Source organism: Aythya fuligula, chromosome 1 (assembly GCF_009819795.1).
Source record: "Aythya fuligula isolate bAytFul2 chromosome 1, bAytFul2.pri, whole genome shotgun sequence".
NCBI lineage: Eukaryota > Metazoa > Chordata > Aves > Anseriformes > Anatidae > Aythya > Aythya fuligula.
The window spans coordinates 84,894,043-84,914,204 of NC_045559.1; the positions used below are offsets into that span (position 1 = coordinate 84,894,043).

Sequence of the window (20,162 nt, forward strand, 5' to 3'; positions counted from 1 at the left end):
TGTACCAGACACAGAAGCAAAATGAACAAATGTGTTCATTTAGAGGGTCATATATACACAGTGCTGGTATAATTTACAAAAGAGCCTCATAAAAAAAAAAAATCAAAAATGGGATTTCCTTGTTCTTAAATGCCCTGTCCTTTCTTTTCCCTTGCGTGTGAGAGCTATGACCCCGTGTTCAGCAGCTGATGAGGAAAAGGAGCGGTGAGGAATCGGTGTCCCCCTCGCCCCCTGTTTCTTATCTCCAAACCCCTCGTGGGATTGGTCCTGGGCAGAAAGGTCGGTGTTTGATTAAACGCGGACTGGGCTGAGCAAACAGTCTGAGAGCTCCCTTGGACTTTCTCACTTCCAGCCCGCGGCCAGCCGGGCTCGGTGGATGCAGCCCCCCTTGCTGGACAAAAACCCGCTTGCAGACTTCACCTGAAGAAGCCACTGGCCAAATACCTCCTTGGGGTGTGCACCTGCTAGAAGAGGGGGAGGACCAGGAGCAGAATGCTGGGCTTGAAGGTAAGGGGCCGTGCACGCTGGTGGTGGGGCTGCCTGCCCACAGCCCCCCCCCTGTGTCTCCATTTGGTGCCAGACCTCCCAAACGTGGTCCCTTTGGAGGGGGGCTGGTGGCAACGAGGTGGCAGGACAACTTCAGGCAGGGATTGAGGTGTGCAGCTGAGATCTGGGCTGATGTTTTGGCCGGAGATTGCAAGTCTCATTTAGTTTTAATGTGATCCTCTTTTATGTTTCAAGGTGTGTTTTAAAGCTCTCCGGGGATGAAGGATTCTGCTATGCTTCACCTGAACGAGCTTTTATTGCTCTTTTCTCCTCCTTTGGAAATCATCCTCGATCGGTCAGGGCCAGTTCAGGACCTCTTCCTCACCATATTTGTTCTTCCCCCACTCCCTGCCAGGGGGTGTTTCCCCCTCAGCCTATGAAATCTGGCCGCTAACAGCTGCCCAGCTGTTGCAACCCGTGCTGCAATCTTCCCCAGCAGCTCCATCCTGGGGCAATTTCTCAGTTCACTTGGAAAATCCAGCACTGGCTCCTCCCAGCAAACCATATCAACCTCTCCCAGCATGGGATGGATTGCAAGAAGGGTGGGATGTTGGTTGATTTTTCATTTATAGGATTGCAATCCCAATTTGTGCCAGCACCCCACTGTTTTAGTATGGAGGACCATTTGCCCCAAACCACCTCTGCAGATCCCATTGCCAGCCCCTGACCCCCCAGCTTTCTCCCTGCTGCTGCCCCTGTGCTCATCCATCTCCTTTTGGGTTTGTGCTGGCTGTGCCCGTGTTCGCCCACCCAAGCTGATGCACGGCGCTGCGAGGTTTGTTTGGCTGTCGCTTCCCTGCCTCCTGCAGCAGCAGCGGATAGAGAAATGTCTTATGCAGCATTTGAAGAAGGGTCTTAATTATTTTGCAGCTCGTGTGTTCGTTCTTCAAATGCTTTTTTTTTTTTTTTTCCCCATCCCTGCTGTCTAATCCGGTGAGCAAAAGGTTGTGGTTTATAGGTCAGATCGTGACGCCCATTGCGAGCACTCTGCTTTGCATCCCGGTTATCCCAATCAATGATTTGTGCTGAATTTTTTATGTAGCGCTGGGCTTTCATCTCTCCCAATTTCACTGAAGAGCAACAACACAAAAACAAGGTGGAATTGGATGAATTCCTAAGATCCTGCTTCATGAAAAGCTGCGGGATCGCGACCAAAATAACAAGAACAGTAATTATAAGCAGAAGTGGAAGGAAAGGACCACAGAGAACTTTTTGTTTCACAGAGAAACCAACTCTCCAAATTACCAAAATAACCCCTGATCGGGAGGAGCTGTGGGATTAAAGCAGTGAGCCAGAAGAAGGTCACTTTGGACCAAAAACCACAGAGCAAAAGGGTTGGTTGTGGAGACCAAAGGCTGATCGTGGAGAAGAAGGGCTGATCATGAGGAAGATGAGTTGCCCTGGCCCAACACAGCCCCATATTTACACAGCCCCATTGCCCCCTGGGCTGGCACTCTCTCGAGGCAGCAAACAATTTGTTAGGAGCATCTCCATCTGCCCCAGCTGGGCTCAAAGCTGGACCCGAGCACTGTTTTCCTCTCCATATGAAACATCTGAGCCCTATGACATTTTTAGCACCTCTCGGCACTGATTTATTTGGAAAACAAACCGCCAGGAAAATAAAATCAGGAAGAAGACAAAAAACTCTACCCCCCAGACAGCGTGTGAGGATGCAAATAGCAGGCTCCGGCTCACCAGCCCTGCATTTACACGTGGGGGCTTGTGAGAGGTTTGTGGGGTTTTTTTTGCAAACCACGTCATCTTTCGCACTGACCCTCGAGGGAAAGGAGAGGAGACAAGCCTCTGGTGTAGGGGAAGACAAAAAAAAAAAAAGAGAGTGAATGAGAAAAGCCACACGGAACAGCCAGGCAAAATCCTGAAGCGACAAAACCTCCGGGTGATAAATCACCGTCAGGACACCACCTCCCCTCCTGCAGCTGCAGTCCTGCCTGCCAGAAGGAATTTTTTGTCTTTATTTTTTTCAGCCTTCAATGCAGTTACCTGAAGATTTTTTTTTATTTTTTTTTCCTGAGCAGGGAAAAATGATTTGCCCAAACAATGATGCAGCAGCTTCTCCCTGCACTCACCGCTGGGGATGGCAGCATGGGGATCCAGCAATGCAAGGGACAGGTTCAGCCCCCAAATCCCCACTCTTCCTCACTAAACCCCTGTGCTGAGCTTTTATATTTTTATTTTATTTTTGTTTTTTATTTATTTCTTAGTCCTACACCACCAAGCAGGAGAAAAGGGGCTGAGTGGGAGCCCGTGTGAGGGGCAGCTGATGGGGCATCGGCATCAGCTGATGGCAATCTGCGGGCCTCACCGGCTGTGATTTAAAGGAGGAAATAAGCATCCTCCCCTGCCCACTTTCCTCACCGTTTATACCAAGATTGCCCTGCTGGAAAAAGCTCCCTCCTGCTGTCTTTACGGTGCTGGTGAAGGAGAATGCAGTGTGGAGGTCTGGGTTCAGCTGGAAGTGCTGCAGTCCCACCAGACGGTGCTGCATTTCCCTTCAAACGGGACAGAAATGCACCAGCACGCTACACTTGCCAAGGCTGCTTAGGTGACCTGCTGCTTTGCATATCAATTTGCTTCGTGCAGAAGCGGGAGGAGAGCAGAGCCCCAGCAGCATGTGCAAGGAGAGAAACATCCTCCGTGACCCTACAGGAACCAAGGTTTGGGCCAAGCAGGGCTGCTGGCCAGCCCGGATCCCTCTGGGAATGGACTTTACTCACAGATACCCGACAGGCACCTGAGAAAACTCTTATTTTGTCAGGGGAGCTCAGATATATCCAGGAAATATCCAGGGGTCCGCAGCCTGCAGAAGGCTGAGGACCCCTGGGGGCATTAATGCAGGCACCACAATAACCTGGTCAGGCTCTGCTGCCCCAGAGAGCAGGGCAAGCACTGGTGCAAACTTGTATTGATGTGTGTTAAATGCACTCCTGGCTGCCCTGGGAAATGAGGCTGCAACATTTTTTTTTGCTCAGGAAGGGGATGGGGACACAGTTTCCACAGTGAAAGTAAAGAATTTAGAAAAAAGGTCGACCTAAAGTTGGGAGGTCTGGGTGAACAAACCCTCTCTCAGCAATGCCACGAGCGCCTTCAGGCTGCAGGCGAGCAGAGGAGGTAGGAGGGAGCATTAATATTTAACTCTCTCTCCGGGCCACGAGGCTGAGCCATTCATTGATCGCTGCCGAAATACCGCTGCGTTCAGGCAGGGTTCGGTGGAGGTGCTTTGTGACCTGAAGGGGCCGTATTTACATTTCTGTCAGTGGGAAGCTGAGGGCTCTGCTTTGTCCCTTTGCGTGTCTGAGGTTTGCTGCAGGGCTGTCCTCGGCCCTGCAAAGCTGGGAGCAGCATCCCCTGGGGTCCTGCAGCATCCCCTGGGGTCCTGCAGCATCCCCTGGGGTCCTGCAGCTGCTGGCCGTGCCCTCCCTCGGACCATAGCCCCAGGAAAGCACACAGGTCTGCTCCTTCCACACATCCCTCAGCTACACATCACATGAGGAGCCTAGGTTGTCACCCTAATTCTTGTTTGCTGCCACGGCAGGCAGTTCAGACCCCATTGGGAGACACTCCATAACGTTCCTGTGCCATCACCCCGTTGGTCTTGAGCCCGATCATATCTGAGATACCTGGCATATTTCTCGAGTGCCCTTATGGCACAGAATGTCACCAAAATGTACACGTAGACCTAACAAAAGAGCAAATGCTGTCAGTGCCTCCCAGCCCACCCCACAGTTAGCTGATGAACCTAACCCAGGAGCTGGGAAAATGGTGCATGGAAAGCATCATGCAGATCGCCTGGGGAAACTCTCAACGCCTGCAAAGAGTATGGGGGAAAAAAAGGCATGAGGATGGGATGGGTGAGTTGTCTGGGGAGGTTTTGATGTGTTTTCAAAAGCCTGATGAGCTGTGTGGTTTATTTTGCAGTACATGTCAGGATTTGGAAATGAACACGTTTCTGAGGATCCACGCTGTCCTGGAGCTTTACCAGAGGGACAGGTACTGAGTGTGTTAAAGTGCTTTATTAAAATGACATGGAGTGGAATGAATATCTGTTCCCTGGGCTTCTTTTTAAATTAATGTATTTTCTTACTCTCTGCCGCCACAGAAGTCTTCAGGAGCCTCCCTTATGCAGGACAAGAATAATAAGATGCTGGCAAAAATCAGATTGGAGTGTTTCTTTTCATAGCTTCTATGTTTAGGTTACTTGAGAGGCTCCAAGTCTCACCTGGGGGTTATGACTTGCCTGGCTTGCCGCTGCTCAGCAGCAGCTTCTCAGGAAGGATTTTGGGAATGACAGTGGCTCAGGCACGCTGAGGATGAGGGAATTGGTGCTGGGATGAGCCGGAGCAGAAGCCCAAGGCTGGCACAGAGACAGTGCTCGCAGATCTCTGCAGGAATGGGCTTAGATCCCCCCAGGTTACCGACCTTTGGCAGCTTCCCTGCAGGGAGGGGACAGGAGCGCCTGCAGCCATGAACTGGCCGATTAAAACACATCATATTGGGTTGTTTTAAAGAAAAGATTCACTTCCATTTGGTGCTATCTGCTCAGTCTGCAGATACAGGAGGAACCCCTGAAGAACTGAAGCTCCCTCCTCTCCTTCGTGCCTGTCTCCTTACTCCAGCCCAAATTTCCAGGCTGGCCGTGCCCTCCCCGGGGTCAAATGAGGTGCCCTCATCCGGGCTGAGTTTGGGCTCGGTGTCAGAAGAGTTAATAGAAAACCTGAACGCAAGTGAGACGAAAAATCTCCAGTCCCAGGGGTGGATCCTTTCTCCTCTGCAGTGTTTATAAGATTGGCATCTGCAGTAGTGCTGGCTAAGATAAAAACGACAAGGGCTATTGATCCCCCTGCTCCGCTGCGCGCCCGTGCCAACAAGACAAAGTTTTAGGGCCGGGAGCTACGTGCCAGGCATTTTACCTCTTCCTTAGGCTCACCTGGCCGGGCAGCAGGGGATGCTGCAGGGTGAGCCCTCTGCCCAGCTCCCACATCACAGGAGCCCCACAGAAAAGCAAGGGATCCCACGGTGATTGCTCCCACTCTCAGGCAACAATTTCCAGTGGCAGGAGGAAGCTCCACGCCACCAAAATGCCTGCTCTGGGCATCTCTCCCTAGGCAGAAGGGTCAGGGATGCTTAGGGCATAGGAAGGGAAAAGCCAGACAGTCGTGCTGCTTCCCTGTGCTGGGGCAGCCCCTCTGAATACCTGGTGGTCAAACTAAGAATAAAAATGGTGTAATAAATAATAAAACAATAAAATATCATAATAAAATAGTTAAATAATACAAGTGGGGCTGCCCCTCACTGCTGGTTTCTCCTTCCCCCCCACAGAACAACCCCCAGGTCTGCCCCTATGGCCTCTACGCGGAGCAGCTCTCGGGCTCGGCCTTCACCTGCCCCCGGCCCACCAACAGGAGGAGGTACTGTGGGCCAGGGGGGGCGTTTTTGGGGTGTTTGGGCACAGAGGTTGGAGCAGCGAGGCCAAAACCATCACCTGGTGTGGGGTTTACTTGAGCCATGACCGATTTGGGGGCCAGCTTGTGTAGCCCTGGAGCAAATGTCCTGCCCGTGGTGCCACCCCCATCTGGTGTTCACCGCATGGGCTCATTAATGATCCTATGGGTATAATGAGCCTCAGCATGCTGCTTTCAGTAACCCACCCCAAAACAGGTACTGGCTGTGACCCTGTATCTTCTGAAGCCCTCCTAGGCCTTCATTTAGGTACTGTGCTCATCCCTGCCCACTCTGAACTGCTGTGCTTGAGTAGCCTTGGCTTCCCACCCTGGAGATAGCTCTATTTCAGCCACAGGTTGGGTTGTATGCTTTGATTTTTTATATATGTACGTGTGTCTGTGAGCATGAGCATATGTAAACACAAAGGGAGAGATTTAGAGAGAGATTTACCCAGCTGTAACAGCATATATCTGTACCCCGGCCCGTAGGGGTTTGATCTGTGGGAGGACCTAACCTCATCCCCAGGCTCATCCTCGCCTTCTCCTTCCCCGCAGCTGGCTCTATCGGATCCTGCCCTCGGTCTGCCACAAGCCCTTCCAGCCCCTGCAGGAGGGACACTTGACACACAGCTGGGACGAGGTGGAGCCCGACCCCAACCAGGTAACTGCTGGCCAGGGGAGGACAACCTGCGGTGGGTGTAAGGGTGCAGGATTCAGGCTGGGCTCATTTCCACCACCTGGGCTGCTCTCTCTTCCTCTCTTCCTTCCCCTGTTAAAAGCTCATCGTGGGGCCAAGCCGACCTGTGCTTCTGCTGCCCGTCCCCTCCTTCCCCGTGCTCTCGGGGAGGCTGCCAGCCCATTTCTCAGGGGAAATCAGGCTTCGTTCTTGAGAGGCACGGCATTTGTCTTCCTCTGTTACGGCCCCGCCATCATCTTTAATCATGATTTCTTTCCTGCCAGCCCCGGGACATTTGGCTTTGCTAATCTGACTCTCCCCAGCTGCCGCCCTCCTCTCCACACAACCCCATGCTCATTGCTTTCAGCTCCTCTCAGGTTTTGCCCTTTGATGCATCATTCAGCCATTTCCCAGCCTGCCAGCAGCCTCGCCATTTGTCTAAATACTTTCTCATTTCTGCTGGAATATGTTTTCTAACCGCTGACCGAGCAGCGGTGGTGACAGGCTCACATTTAGGTGCCCGTGGTGCTCCTTCCCCAATGAAGCTCACTGCTGCTGGCTGGCAGCAGTGCTCGCAGCCTGCCACAGAGCCCATCCACAGCTCCCTGTGGTGTTTTGTGGCCTGCCCAGCTCGCTTCAGGAGCTTTCCCCGTTGTCATCCATCTAAAGGCATCACCATATGGACGCGTCTTATGCACAGCTCGTTGAAGTCAATGGGAAAAAATCTCTAAACTTGGAATCTTGCTCAAGGACAAAGGCAGGATTATAAAAGATACCGTGCACAAAGCATAAAAGAGGACAAAGATGATGAAAAAAATAAGGGGTGCAAGCAATGCCAATGCCAAAGAAAGCTCTCCAGCTTAGAAAAGAGGTGACAAAGGGAAACTGTGATTGACAGGCAGGGAGAAAATGAATCAACACTGAAAGCTTCTCTGTTTGAAGCACTCACTTGGTCTTCTCTTCTGTCTCAGGGCCCCTGTTCTGCTGTTCTTGTGTTGGTGAAACCCAAACCCAACAGAGACCCACTCTGAGACCAAAGTGAAAATGGAGATGTTATCCAGGAACTGCACTAAACTCACCATTTAACCTGTAGACTTACTGTCACCTTCAATACCCCCCAGTGAGAAAGTTTCCTTCCCTTTAGGCCACCTCCATTCCTGATGTTTATTTCTCTTCTTTCCCCTGCTCAGCCTTTCTCCCTGCTCTCTTCTGCGTCTCTTCTTGTTATCCCTCTGCGTGTCCTTGCTGCCAGTGGTTCCCAATTCCCAACCACGGAGGCTTCAAACAGTCATTAGCAGGATCATTTGGGAAGCAGATGGCTTTGGAGAGCAGAGCTGGGGGCCGGGCCTGGGGTGCTGCTGGCTAATTAGCAATGAGCCCCTGCTTTGTCTCACTTCGTGCACGGATGCACCTGCTGGGTCCAGCACAGCAGTGGTTCTGCTCCCCCCCGAGGCAGGCTCTCAAGGAGAGCTTGATGAGTCACTTGGGGCCCCACATTTTGCTTTTGGCTTGAAAAACATCTGCGAGGCATGGGGGGATTGTATCTCTTTTCACCCCTTTCAAATTGAGCAGAAATTTGCCCATGGAGTTCACAATTTTCAGAAACAGCTGGCACAGACACACAGTCCCATAATATTATGTTTATTTATTTATTTATTTTTTCTTGGGGAATCAGCCCCAAAACATGCCAAGACCTTCCAGGCCATGTAGCTGGAAGCCAGAAGGCATCCCCATAGATACCCAGGACCACTGGCACTTTCATCTGGGGTACAGCACACTGGTGCCAGGAACATTTCTGGTGGCTGGTGCCAGTAGGATCGGGCTAAAAGCCAGCCCCATCGTGAGGATTTGGGGTGTTTGGGTAAATCTGCTCCAAAATCCCACCTGTGAGGGGCTCTCAGCTGTGGCACTGGTAACCCAGAGCTGCAGAGCCCCAGATGATGCTATCAGTGCTAATGAACACCTTGGGCTCCCCCAGCATCTTCTGCCTGAGGGTCTCAGCAGGTTTGGGAGGAGCAATCAGTGCAGCTGGCAGCCCCCAGTCCTGCAGGAAGGGATGTGCCTGCTCTGGGTGTGGGGAAAATGAGAGGGAGTGTGCAGAAACGTGCTCGAGTCATGGAGGGATGAATGGCCTGGTGCAGCGCAGAGTGCAGGAGCAGGAAAATTTGGTTGTGGAAAGCCAGCTCATTTGAAATTTCCTGCTCTCGACAATGTTGTTAGTAATAGTGGAAGAGACAGCTTTTAAATAGGATATTTTATTTTATTTTTTTTTTGAAAAAACCTTGGCACCCACACAGGCCAGCCAATGATTTTACAAAATTACAGCTCAAAGCGAAAAAGCCCCATAAATCAAAAGAAACCTGCAGACCAAATTAAGCAAGGCAAAGAGGAAAGAGAAAGCTATCTCAGCAAGCCGAGGGGAGGGCGTGTGTGTGTGTGTCTACTTTCTTATGAAATATTATCATTTGCTTTATAACCACTGGTGTTCTCTTCTTGCTTTCTGTGTGCTGCAACCTAGCTGAGATGGAAACCCTTCGAGATCCCGAAAGCCCCCCAGAACAAGCTGGACTTTGTGAGCGTAAGTGGGGGGCCACAGCTGCCGGGTGCCCTCATTTTTTGCCTTGGGCTTCTAAAAAAACTTAAGATTTTAAGGAAAAGCCAACAATGTATTTGGCCAAAGCCACACAGAGCAAGGAGGTGCCTGTGTGTGGGGTGAGCCCCAGCAAAGGGATGGGGTGAGGCAGGAAGGGGGCTGCCCCCGAAACTGCCTGCCCCTCACTCCCCATGCTGCTGGGGGTCTGCCCGCAGGGACTGCACACCTTGTGCGGCGCCGGAGAGCCCAGGGGACGCCACGGCATCGCCGTCCACATCTTCGTCTGCAACACCTCCATGCTCGACAGGTCAGGGACTGGGCTGCCAGGGGCTGGGGGTGAAGGAGGGAGCTGGGCACGGGGCTGCGGCCAGAGGGGTGGTGCTGGGACTGGAGTTGCTCCCCGGAGGTGAACACGCAGGCTCTGGTGGGCATCGCTACCCGTTGACCAAGGGCTGCTTCGCCCAAGGCCATAAAGGCAGGGAACTTGCCAAGGAGATCTGGACATGATCCTGGGCAACCAGCTCTAGGTGGCCTTGATCGAGCAGGTGGGTTGGACCAGGTGACCTCCAGGGGTCACCTCCCACCCCAACCATGCTGTGACTATGTGACAGCGTGTGCAAATGCCTGATTTTTTTTTTTTATTTTTTTATTTTTTTTGACACCTTGACCTTCCTCTTCTTTTTCTTTAGATGCCTTTACAATTCAGACGGTGACTTCCTGATTGGTGAGTGGTTGCTTTGGCTTCTCCTTTCCCCCCCAGGATGTATCTGGGCTGCCACCCACCTGCCTCTTTCCTCCTCCAGCCTGCCAGCCAGCTGCAGGGACTTGAGGAGGGTTGGCTTCACCCGCGTGCCATCCAGACCTGGTGGCTTGGCAGCAGCTGGGCTGTCAGGCTTGCCCCATCACTCCCAAGCAGCTCAGAGGGCACGCAGCTATGCCAAAACCCAACGCTGCTTTTGAGCAGTGACCCAGCTTCCCCAGCCTGGTGCTCAGAGATCTCTTCCCCCGTGCTTCCCAGATTGGTATCAGGCACGCTGTGGAGGTTTTCTGGAAAATATAATCCCTAGGATTTCTGAGCAGCTCACAGCGAGATGCCTGCACTGCTTCAGTCCAGGATGATTTGGCATGGCAGCTCAGCTCCTGCACTCCACCAGCCTCGGGCAACCAGGCTGCCACAATGAGTGCTGAGCTTGGCACATACAGTGAGCGCACGCCAAAAAAAAAAAACACTCTGAGCAGCATCACAACCCTGCAAGCCTGATATTTACGTACATCTTTCTTGACCGAAGGACAGAAATGCCTTGGGGTCCCCAACAGAAACACTTCTCCCATAAAATAGTTATTGAGTCGTTCGTGCTCACTACCATGAAGTAAAATTACTAAGGCAGGTTCTGCAATTTTGCTGTTTTTTGAAGTCAAAATGTGAGCTCTTTAGTTCCAGGAGACATTATTCCCTGGCTAATGTAATTGCTTCCCTCTCAGGGGACAGAGAGGAAGGTGTGCAAGCCAACTTGGTGTCAGCTTGTTGCTTCACCTCCTCTACCTTCTACCCCTACTCTTCTACCTTTATTTGCATCCACAGTGCCCCAGCAAGGAAAACTGCTCATCACGACTGAGTTTGGGAAGATGCTCGTGGAGCCCAATGAAATCTGCGTTATCCAGGTAAGGGCTGTGTTATCCGGGAGGTGAGGGGGCTCAGAGCCCGGTGTTGAAGCAGACAGCTAAAACCTGAGCTCTGCGTGGCCTCTGCTGAGCTCTGGGGGCTGGATGGACCCAGAAGAACCTCAGCTGCCCTTGGTTTGTCAGCCAGGTCCCGGGATGATCCTGGTTTCTTCCTTTGTTTTCCAGCAAGGAATGCGTTTTAGCGTGGAGGTGTTTGGAGAGACCAGAGGCTACATCCTGGAGGTGTATGGAGCACACTTTGAGCTGCCTGACCTGGGACCCATTGGTAACCATCTCCCATCAGACCTACAGTGAATTTCACAGGGACAGAGTGAGGAATTGCCAGCCCCAAACCACCCTCTTATCTCCTGTGTAATCCTTCCTCCCATGCATGCACTCCTCCCAAAGGTGCTTCCCATCCTGGCACAGTTATCCCTCAGCAGAGCTTTCTGAAGCACAGCCTGAGCCTCAGCACAACAGGAATGCCAGAAGAAAAGGAGGGAAAATAAAATGTCTGTGTGCGTGCACAAGCCAGTGCTTGCCTGTGCAAACCTGAGCACCTTGCTGCTGCCCATACAGGCACCACTCTTCGTTAAAGCTCATTAACATTAGACCCTCATTAGACCCTCCCTGCCAGCTGCTTCCCAGCCTGGGAGCTGTCACAGGCTGAGCAGACACGCTTGCTGCTGTGACAAAGATATCGTGAGAGCATCTGAACCCCGCTGTGATCTCCTGGCCAGCTCTCCCGGGGTGCTCAGCACGGGCTTTTTCACCATCCTCATCCCCGGAGGGCTTGCCTCCAGACATCTCTGGCTGAGAAAACACCTCCTACTCCCTTGTCCTGGTTAATGCTGCTGAGATTGTCACAGGGAAGCTTCACTTCCCCTGTAAGAACTAAAACAACTACAGGAGCAATATCGATAGTTCTCCGCTTTTAGACCAGTGCTTTTTGTTGTTCTGTTTTGTTTTTCATCACAGGGATGTTATTTGTTTTGTTTTTCACCTAGATCAGGCTTGTTTTAGAGCTCTCAGTGGGATCTAAAAGACTGGCCATGCTTGAAATAAACTGTATAGGTGTTACAAAGCACTAACAAGCCTGGCATGGCCCATCTGCACTCAGAGGGCCTCTGTAAGCATCTCACAGCCCTGGTGAAGCCGGAGCTGGCCATTCCCACAGGCAGGAACCGACCCAACCTTCAGCATCTCTCCCATGCTCTTTCTGCTCCGAGCCTGCAAGGTTTTTCAGCAGCTTTCCTTTCAGCAAGCTGGGATTTCCTGCCTTTACCATGCTTCTTCTGCCCTGTGCCTGCTCCACGTGATTATTGGTATTGTTACACCTGCCTGTTGGTAAGAAGTTTTCCCATTAGCTAGTTTTTCAGACACTGTTGGAAGGAGCTTTTTTTTTGAGCCTGCAGAAGGCAGAAATCTGTTATAACATTTACTTTCTGGAGAAAAGAAAAGGAGTGTGCTTGCCTGTAAATCTTTTCAGGAGCTGGTAATTATAAGAGCTCCTCTTCCCACCACCTACCTGGCTTCCCCTCAGAGACCAAGATCCTTTGTATTTCATTCTTATTTTATTCTAACTTCACTTTTCACTTGAAAAATGACAGCTGGAGAAAAGCACCGACTGTTAAACCTTAGCAGCAGGTAGTAATGTCTGGCATTTTTATCCAGGAAACTCAAAACACTTCGCAACAATAATCCTAACGAGAAGAAGAATACTTCAGCACCCATACAGCGCTTTGCACTTTGCACTCCTTGCACCAACCAACCCCTCAGTGTGCCCAGAGTCTATAAGTATCACTAGCCCTTATTTTATTACTTTTTTTTCTTTTTGCAGGTGTTCAGAAATGTGTTAGGCCCCCTCACGAGCTTCAGAGCTTCTGCATGGCTAAGCGTCCAAGCAGGTGGATGTTCACCAACTGAAAGCAATTCGCCCTCCATTTTTCGCTTAATTCCCCAATCGTTCCATGCCTTTAATTGAGGATGAAGGGCTAATCCTGTTCAGAAAAGAACAGGGGGAGACCTGCCTTAGTCACGTAAGGGAGCATGGACTGAAATGCTAGGATGTATTACAATTACCTAGTTGTAGGAGCAAAAAAAGTACACGAATAGCACAGGTTTTGTGGTGCTCTAAGAAGCCGTAGGGTCATTCAAAATGCAGAAGGGCACCCACAAAGCCACCCTGTTTGCACCTTGCCCAAAGATCTCTGGTGTTTTTCTTTTGCAGGAGCCAATGGCCTGGCCAATCCACGCGACTTCTTGGTGCCGGTGGCGTGGTATGAGGACCGGCAAGTGCCAGGGGGCTACACGGTGATCAGCAAGTACCAGGGCAAACTCTTTGCAGCCCAGCAGGTGAGGAGACCCCAAGAGAACAGAAGGGACCACCGGGGCATGATCTGGGGTCTACAACTCACCAGCATGCATGTAGTCCCAGGACGTCCTGCTGGGGGAAGTGGAGCAGGGCTGAGCCTTTGCCTTCTTGGCTTCTTCCCCCAGCTGAAGCTCCACAGTCTGGAGAATGTGTCTGTGGAAATTTGGTTAACCCAAAGACTCAGCGATGGTCTTTGCCTCCCTGTTTCCACTTGCCTATTGAGCCCAAAAGAAACTAACTGGGAAAATCCGAATTTTCTATACCAAAGAGCCAGTGTTGGAGTGCACCTTGTTCAAGCACTGATTGGACATCCAAAAGTCCTCAGAAATTGAGCCCTGGAGGGAGGGCTGAGGCTCACCAGGTGGAAATGCTGAGGAAAACCATGTCCTTGCAGTGTTGGGCTGTGCCCGAAAGGCTTCACGCTCTCACTGTACTTCTCACCAGCACTAAACCCATTTTTAATCTGGGAAAGAGCAGTGCCCTGCATATGTGCAGCAAGTTGGAGGGCTGTGTGTGCTAATCCTCTGTCTCTGTCCCTATTGCTTTGATAGGATTTCTCCCCCTTCAACGTGGTAGCCTGGCATGGGAACTACACGCCATACAAATACAATCTGGAAAACTTCATGGTCATTAATTCTGTTGCTTTTGACCACGCGGTAAGTCCCGGAGCTAGGCAAAGGAGAGCTATGCTTTGTGGATGCTGTGCCACCAAAATTCACCCTGAGCTCCAGGGGTTCAGTGCCTGATAAAAAATATGCCGTCCTATAAGAAGCAGTGTGAAATCTCTTGTGCTTGTTTTTCTGGGCCTGAAATGAGATATTGCAAAGACATACAACCTCTTTAGTGGTACAATGACAGAACTGGAGGTTGATCAGCTTCTTAAACAGCTTTATGCAGCTTAGCATAGCATTTCTGTGCCCTGAAAGAGGGCTGAACACTGAGCCAATATGCACCATGCAACTCTGAGAAAAGGCCTTTGCTTCAAATGATTGCCTTGGTTTATTTATTACAACTGTAAGGGCTCCTTCCCTTGTTCCTCTGAGCCCAGTGCTGAAATTCATTTGAAGAGCTGGCAGCTTTGGTTGCAATAATTTCTAGATCTTACGGAAAATAACTAAAGCCAAAATCAATGTGAGCAGCTCTTCTGAAAAGGAAACCAGCCCAGTGGGAGAGGTGCCCGCAGCGGTGCCATCTCCTGGCACTGCTTCCACGAGTGGGTGTGCAAGGAGACAGGAGCACTTCTAGCGAGACAACTAACAGAAAGCATTGTTTAAACTCCGGAGAAACCTGCCAGGAGAAAGATGGTTTTGGGATCAAAGCCCAGAAAATCACTTTACTGGACTGGAAACCTCAAAAATCCTTGAAGCGAGTGACAATTCCTCTGCCCTTTGTTCTCCCAGTTTGTCAGTCAGCGGGGCTGTGAGGCAAAGAGCCTCCGGTAGGATGCTCCTGCCCTCTGCTCAGAGGGGAATTTTGAGCTATTAGGGGGAAAAGAGATGGAAAACAAATTATCCTCAAGTCCTCAGCATGGCTGCAGTAGTCAGATTTGCCGTTGGGATGACCTGAGCAGAGCCCTGCTCTGTTTCATGCTTTTCACCTTTTTATTTATTTTATTTTATTTTTTTCCCAGGATCCTTCCATCTTCACTGTCCTGACAGCCAAGTCAACCCGTCCTGGAGTGGCAATCGCTGACTTTGTCATATTCCCCCCCCGATGGGGGGTAGCCAACAACACCTTCCGACCACCATACTACCACAGTACGTCTGCTCTTTGTGGGTTGTGCCTGAGTACAGGAGGGCAGAAAATAAAAAACCCCAAGCCTCCATTTATTTGAGAGCATGCTCAGGGAAGGAGCAGCCCAATCTGTTGCCCTTGGCACGGTTACATCCAGCTTCTTGGAGTCAGCGAGTCCTCCTTGGAAAATGAACAAAACCAAAGATGTTCCTATTTACAGCACCTCCGGAAAACTCGGAGGTGATGGGCTGCTTGTGTCTGTGTAGATGGATGTGTCTGTACTCAAGGGGCTCCTGCTGAGATCGGGTGCGTATCGAACTTGGCACCGCGCAGACGCATCAGAAATTGTCCTGTCATCCAGCCATGAATTGCTTAACATCTCATTAGAACAAAAAGAACACCTCAAAGAGCAGGAGAAATGAAAATATGACAGCATGGGTGGGGAGAAGCGCTGAGAGATGCAGAGCTGCTCAAGATCTCGCAGGGTGAGATTTGGCTTGCAGCAAAGGACTGAATTGGCTCTCCTGATGGTGGTGGTGGTGGAGGCACCTCCAGCATTTAGGAAAGCCAGAGGTCAGGAACTGGGCTCCCTCTCGGAGAACTGGCTGCATTTGGGGTGATTTGTTTGCCACCACCAGAGGTGGCTTCTTTTTGGTAATCCCTGAGCATAGCCACCCGTAAGAATGAATGGATGCTAGAAATCCCATTCCCCACTTGAGATTACCCTTGCAGAGTGTGGATGAGGCACTAGGAGACTGGGGAAAGCCTGCCCATCCTGCAGCCCTTCTGTTGGCAGATAAAAAGCTCCATCAAGGTCTCCCTACAGTCACTTTGAAGTGCTCCTCAGCAATTCTCCTCTTCCAACCATTTTTTCAAGAGGTCTAGTTCTTTTGCCAGAAACCCCCAAGCACTTCTCATGTGCAGTAAAAATCTCTGTGCTCAGAGAGAGCTTTGGTGCACTCGGAGTCCCAGTTTTCCTGGTGCCTTAACTTCCCCCCTAGAGTCATATACTGAACTAGAGGCAAAAAGGAGTTATAGAAGGCAGAGCCACAGAAGCACGCTCTGGTTTTGCAAAAAAATGACCACTCAGCTGGAAGTTGCCGTAATGTTTAGTCACATCAGCTCCACTAAAGACTGGGATGGCAGTTGTTAAAGTACTTCCTTAGCAGGGAGCATAACTTAATAAGTCCTGAGTGATTAGATTTAGCCATCGTTAGCTAGGTTCGTGGTATGTCACTGTTGGTTTCAGAGGGTCTGCTTAAAGTATTCTTCCTCAGGGAAGGACAGAATCTGGGTCCTTGTCTTTGGGCATACGGTGGCTCTCAAGAACTAAGCAGTTCCTGCATGAATCAAAAGCATAAATTTTGGAAGTGTCTGGCTGGACTGGAGGTGGTGGAAGAACATCAAACAAAATGTTTTTGTGCTTATGACCTGGGACAGCAGACCAGGCTCTCACCAGACTGCTGGCTATGAGCTTTGTGCCTCAGTGCCTATAACTCAGAGGTGATTATGCTGAACTGCCTTTCCAGTGCTCCTCCTGTGTTGCAACCTTTTCTCTATGCCTTCCACAGGGAACTGCATGAGTGAGTTCATGGGGCTCATCAAAGGCCACTATGAAGCAAAGGAGGAGGGCTTCCAGCCTGGAGGGGCCAGCTTGCACAGCATGATGACTCCTCACGGGCCGGATGCTGACTGTTTTGAGAAGGCGAGCAAAGCCAAGCTGGAGCCTGAGAGGGTTGCAGAAGGGACTATGGTAAGGAGTCAAGAGAGCCGGTAAGGCTTTGTACCCAGCACAGCATGCTGCCACTCCCAAAGTACAGCCTACCTTCTTGCAGGAAAGCTGGAAAGTGCTTGGACCAAACTGCTGCAGCATTCACGCCCCATACTCATCAACGTTGCTCAGCTCCCAGGAGCTCCTCTGGAGATACTAGATGCCAGGCAGCTCTGATCATCTGCCCACATGAATTGTTGCCTGAGCAGGAGGATGGGAATTTTCATGCTGATTGATTTAATTTTTGTCTCAGCCTATGAGCAAAGCAGTCAAGACCATGACTGTCCTCCTTTCTTGCCCCCTTGCCTGGATTCAAACTCTCTTGCCCTAATCTACCTTTCCTGTTCCCACCAGGCCTTCATGTTTGAATCTTCCCTCAGCATGGCTGTTACCAAGTGGGGCCTCAAGACCTCCAACCGCCTTGATAAAAACTACTACAAGTGCTGGGAACCTCTGAAAAGCCATTTCAACCCCAACCGCAAGTAAAGAGACATATCTGTTGCTTGCAGTACACAAATGAAGATGGGGAAATCCAGAATACCTGCATGTGGTGGCACAGTCAACTCAGGCAATGAGTGCTCCAAGAATGGCATTTCCAGCAGCCACCGAGCCACCAAAATGATCATGCTCATGTAACTGGGGAAATGCAATAAAAACCACTATTCTTAGCTTTCAAGTACCCAATTAAAGCCCTCCTGGCGACACACCGAAGCTGAAATACTTGCAGGGCTTTCACCATGTGCAGTTGGTGTGAATGCTGTACCCTGGGTGGATATGAGGTGACAGTCGCCACTTCAGAGCCTCCAATATATGGTGTGACATGTCTTTCACAGGGAAAAGCTAGAGATCAACAAAGCATTTTATGTTGTCTGCAAGGGAAGATCTTCCCAAACAGAGCTCGAGGCTCTACCAGGCCTAAGCCTTCTACTGGGGGCATTTCAACCTGCTGGTCTGTGGAGGGTTGCCAAGAAGAGCCCTTATTGTCAGAAAAGCATTCTGCAAATTAGAAAAGGTCAGAGAATCCAGAGTGCTTCACTGTTAAGTGAGGGAAAGTTTCCTCTTCAGTCTCATTCTAGCCATCCTTCGATATCAACTTGATTGCCTGCAACTGACAATGTCTCTCCCTAGTGCTGATTTGCAGCTTAGTGGATGTCAAAGGGCCTGTCTGGCCAGCCCAAACATTTGCTCCTGGGGAGCTACCTGGAAGAAAGGCCAAGTGCAGACACACCTTTATGGACCTCAAAAAACACTGAAACATTCACTCCTCAGCCCTAGGTGGCGAGTTTGAGTCAGTCTCCTGGACGGACAGGGAAGGCCCAAGCAAACAGGCTAGGAACTGGGCGCACAAGCAGGCACCCCAACCCTCAGGCCTCTGCTTTAGCACATGCCCACTTTTTCATCATATCAAAACAGGATTTGGAGAATTTAGCCAGACAGGTGTGTGATAGATGTTGCTACCAAGCCATTTGTCTCTCACGCGCGCATACCCTGAACTAGTTTGCTCACAAACCACGCACCTCATTCGTCTTCTGGTGAAATTGATTTCTCCTGTTGAGCCTGCCAAAACTAAGAGGAGATTTGGGTAAGTGTTTGAGTCTAGGATGTGAAACAGTTACTATTTTTGGTGCCATGGGGATTTATGCTCCCTATTTCCCCTGAGATACAATCTCCAATTGGCCAAAAATGAAGGAAATGCAGACCTATAAGGCCTAACTTCAGTCAGCCATATCCACCATCAGATTTGGATCTGCACCAGATCCTGGGGTGGGAAAAGCAAAGCATCAGCTTGGAGCAAAGTATTACATTATAAAATCTACAGGGCAAACTCTAAAATAACGAGCTCCGAAGAGGATGATCAGGAGGTTCAATGTGCCAGAGAAGTTGATTTAATCAGACTGACCCAGGGATAAATGAGGTCTAAATGTTTCACAGGAAGAGGAAAAAGCTTGTTTTCTGTTTGGGACATAAATAATGATCCACTGACCTGCAGGCTTGGGTTCCTCTTGCTACCGACTCATCTCTGAAGCAGACACGGGTGGTTACACATCAGTAAAGGGTAAAATTCCACCAGGCACACTCGCTCTTCTGTCTTCACTCCCTATTTCTGAAGGGAAACACTTCTTTCCTTCCCCTACACGCCCAGCACCACCTCAAGTAGCACAGCGTGTTTTTTTCCTCCTAAGAAAACAGCCCAGGGGGTTCTGCAAATAGCACGAGGGAAAAGTAGGGCAGCTTTCCTCCAAGCACCGTGCTCAAATCTGCAGGGACGCGAGCATCAGACACTCCTGTCTGCAAAGGCAAGGGCTGAGGCAGGTGCAGCACGCCAAACAAATGCTGGCCTAGAAGTCCAGAGGCGCTGCTCTCATCCACAACCCATCCTGAACAATTTGTTCAACCGTCCTGAAACAAATACAGCTGCAAGGAAGAATTTGCATGTGTGGCAACTCAAGTTCCAATTAGCCGAGGAAATGGGTCCTGGGAGATCAAATTAGTTTGTGGCAGCAGGAAGATAGTTAATTTAGCATGCTCAGACAAGCAATTATTTCTTTCCCTAAATACTACTTTCCCCATGTCTTGACGCCTCTCTCCCGCACTGACCCCCAGCCGTACCTTGTGATATAATTTGTGACAACCTTTTAGAAGCAGTTCTGCAGAGAGAATTAATCTGGGTGTGCTTTAGCTAAGGTAGAAGAACAAGTCATAGACAGGTGCAGAAGGGTTGCTGGGAGCACATATGGGATTGAAAAAGCAGACCGCAGTCCTGAGCAGCTGCTGCACACAATTACTGCCAAGCCCCCCACAGCCTGAGTCTTTCATGGCCTAGACAGGAAAATGAGGAGCAAAAACATATAGCACTTTTAAAAACCGTTTTCTAAAACATCTGTAAACACCGTTGCTGTGACAGTAACAACATGGGAACAAGTTTCCCAGAGGTCTTGGAGTCTCCCTTTGTACTCAAGACTCTCAGAAGCTTTCCACAGTCCCAGCCAACTTCTTCCAGGTTACCCTGCTTGTGCCAGAGGGCTAGGACATGACCCCCCGAGGTCCTTTCCAACCCCAACTGCTCTGTGACGATGTGAAGAAGCTCATCAGTTCACTCTGATGCACGGGGACTCCCAATGGCCCGTACTTACACCCTAATCACGCAGGGCAGCACGCTTACCAGAGCTTTTCTTGCTTCAGTCAATAATGCAGGCTGCTTTCACACCACACACAGGAGTTTTAACTTGTGTAAGATTGCAGTTTTGGCATTGACCTCTACATTCCAGAAAAAAAATCCTTTACAGCATCTGAAGAACAGGGGTGGTTTGGATTGTGACGGCACCTAGAGGCCATGTGAAAATTCA

At 50.3% G+C, this 20,162-nt stretch overlaps 1 protein-coding gene across 1 annotated transcript; it reads left to right on the top strand.

The window, feature by feature from the left end:
• The first annotated feature begins 492 nt into the window (after positions 1-492).
• On the top strand, positions 493-17,301 carry HGD (homogentisate 1,2-dioxygenase). The gene is made up of 14 exons (XM_032205981.1): positions 493-507; positions 4,483-4,554; positions 5,884-5,972; positions 6,561-6,666; positions 9,200-9,259; positions 9,490-9,581; positions 9,964-9,998; positions 10,857-10,936; positions 11,123-11,222; positions 13,167-13,291; positions 13,862-13,966; positions 14,941-15,067; positions 16,616-16,797; positions 17,170-17,301. Exons 1-14 carry the CDS (start codon positions 493-495, stop codon positions 17,299-17,301), a joined length of 1,320 nt encoding a protein of 439 aa, XP_032061872.1.
• The last annotated feature ends 2,861 nt before the right edge of the window (positions 17,302-20,162 follow it).

What these genes read in the sequence shown, in the direction of transcription:
- HGD (XM_032205981.1), top strand. An exon ending in GAGCTTTACCAGAGGGACAG is followed by an intron (nt 4,555 to 5,883) that starts GTACTGAGTGTG and finishes TCCCCCCCACAG; the next exon opens with AACAACCCCCAGGTCTGCCC. An exon ending in GGGTTGCAGAAGGGACTATG is followed by an intron (nt 16,798 to 17,169) that starts GTAAGGAGTCAA and finishes TGTTCCCACCAG; the next exon opens with GCCTTCATGTTTGAATCTTC.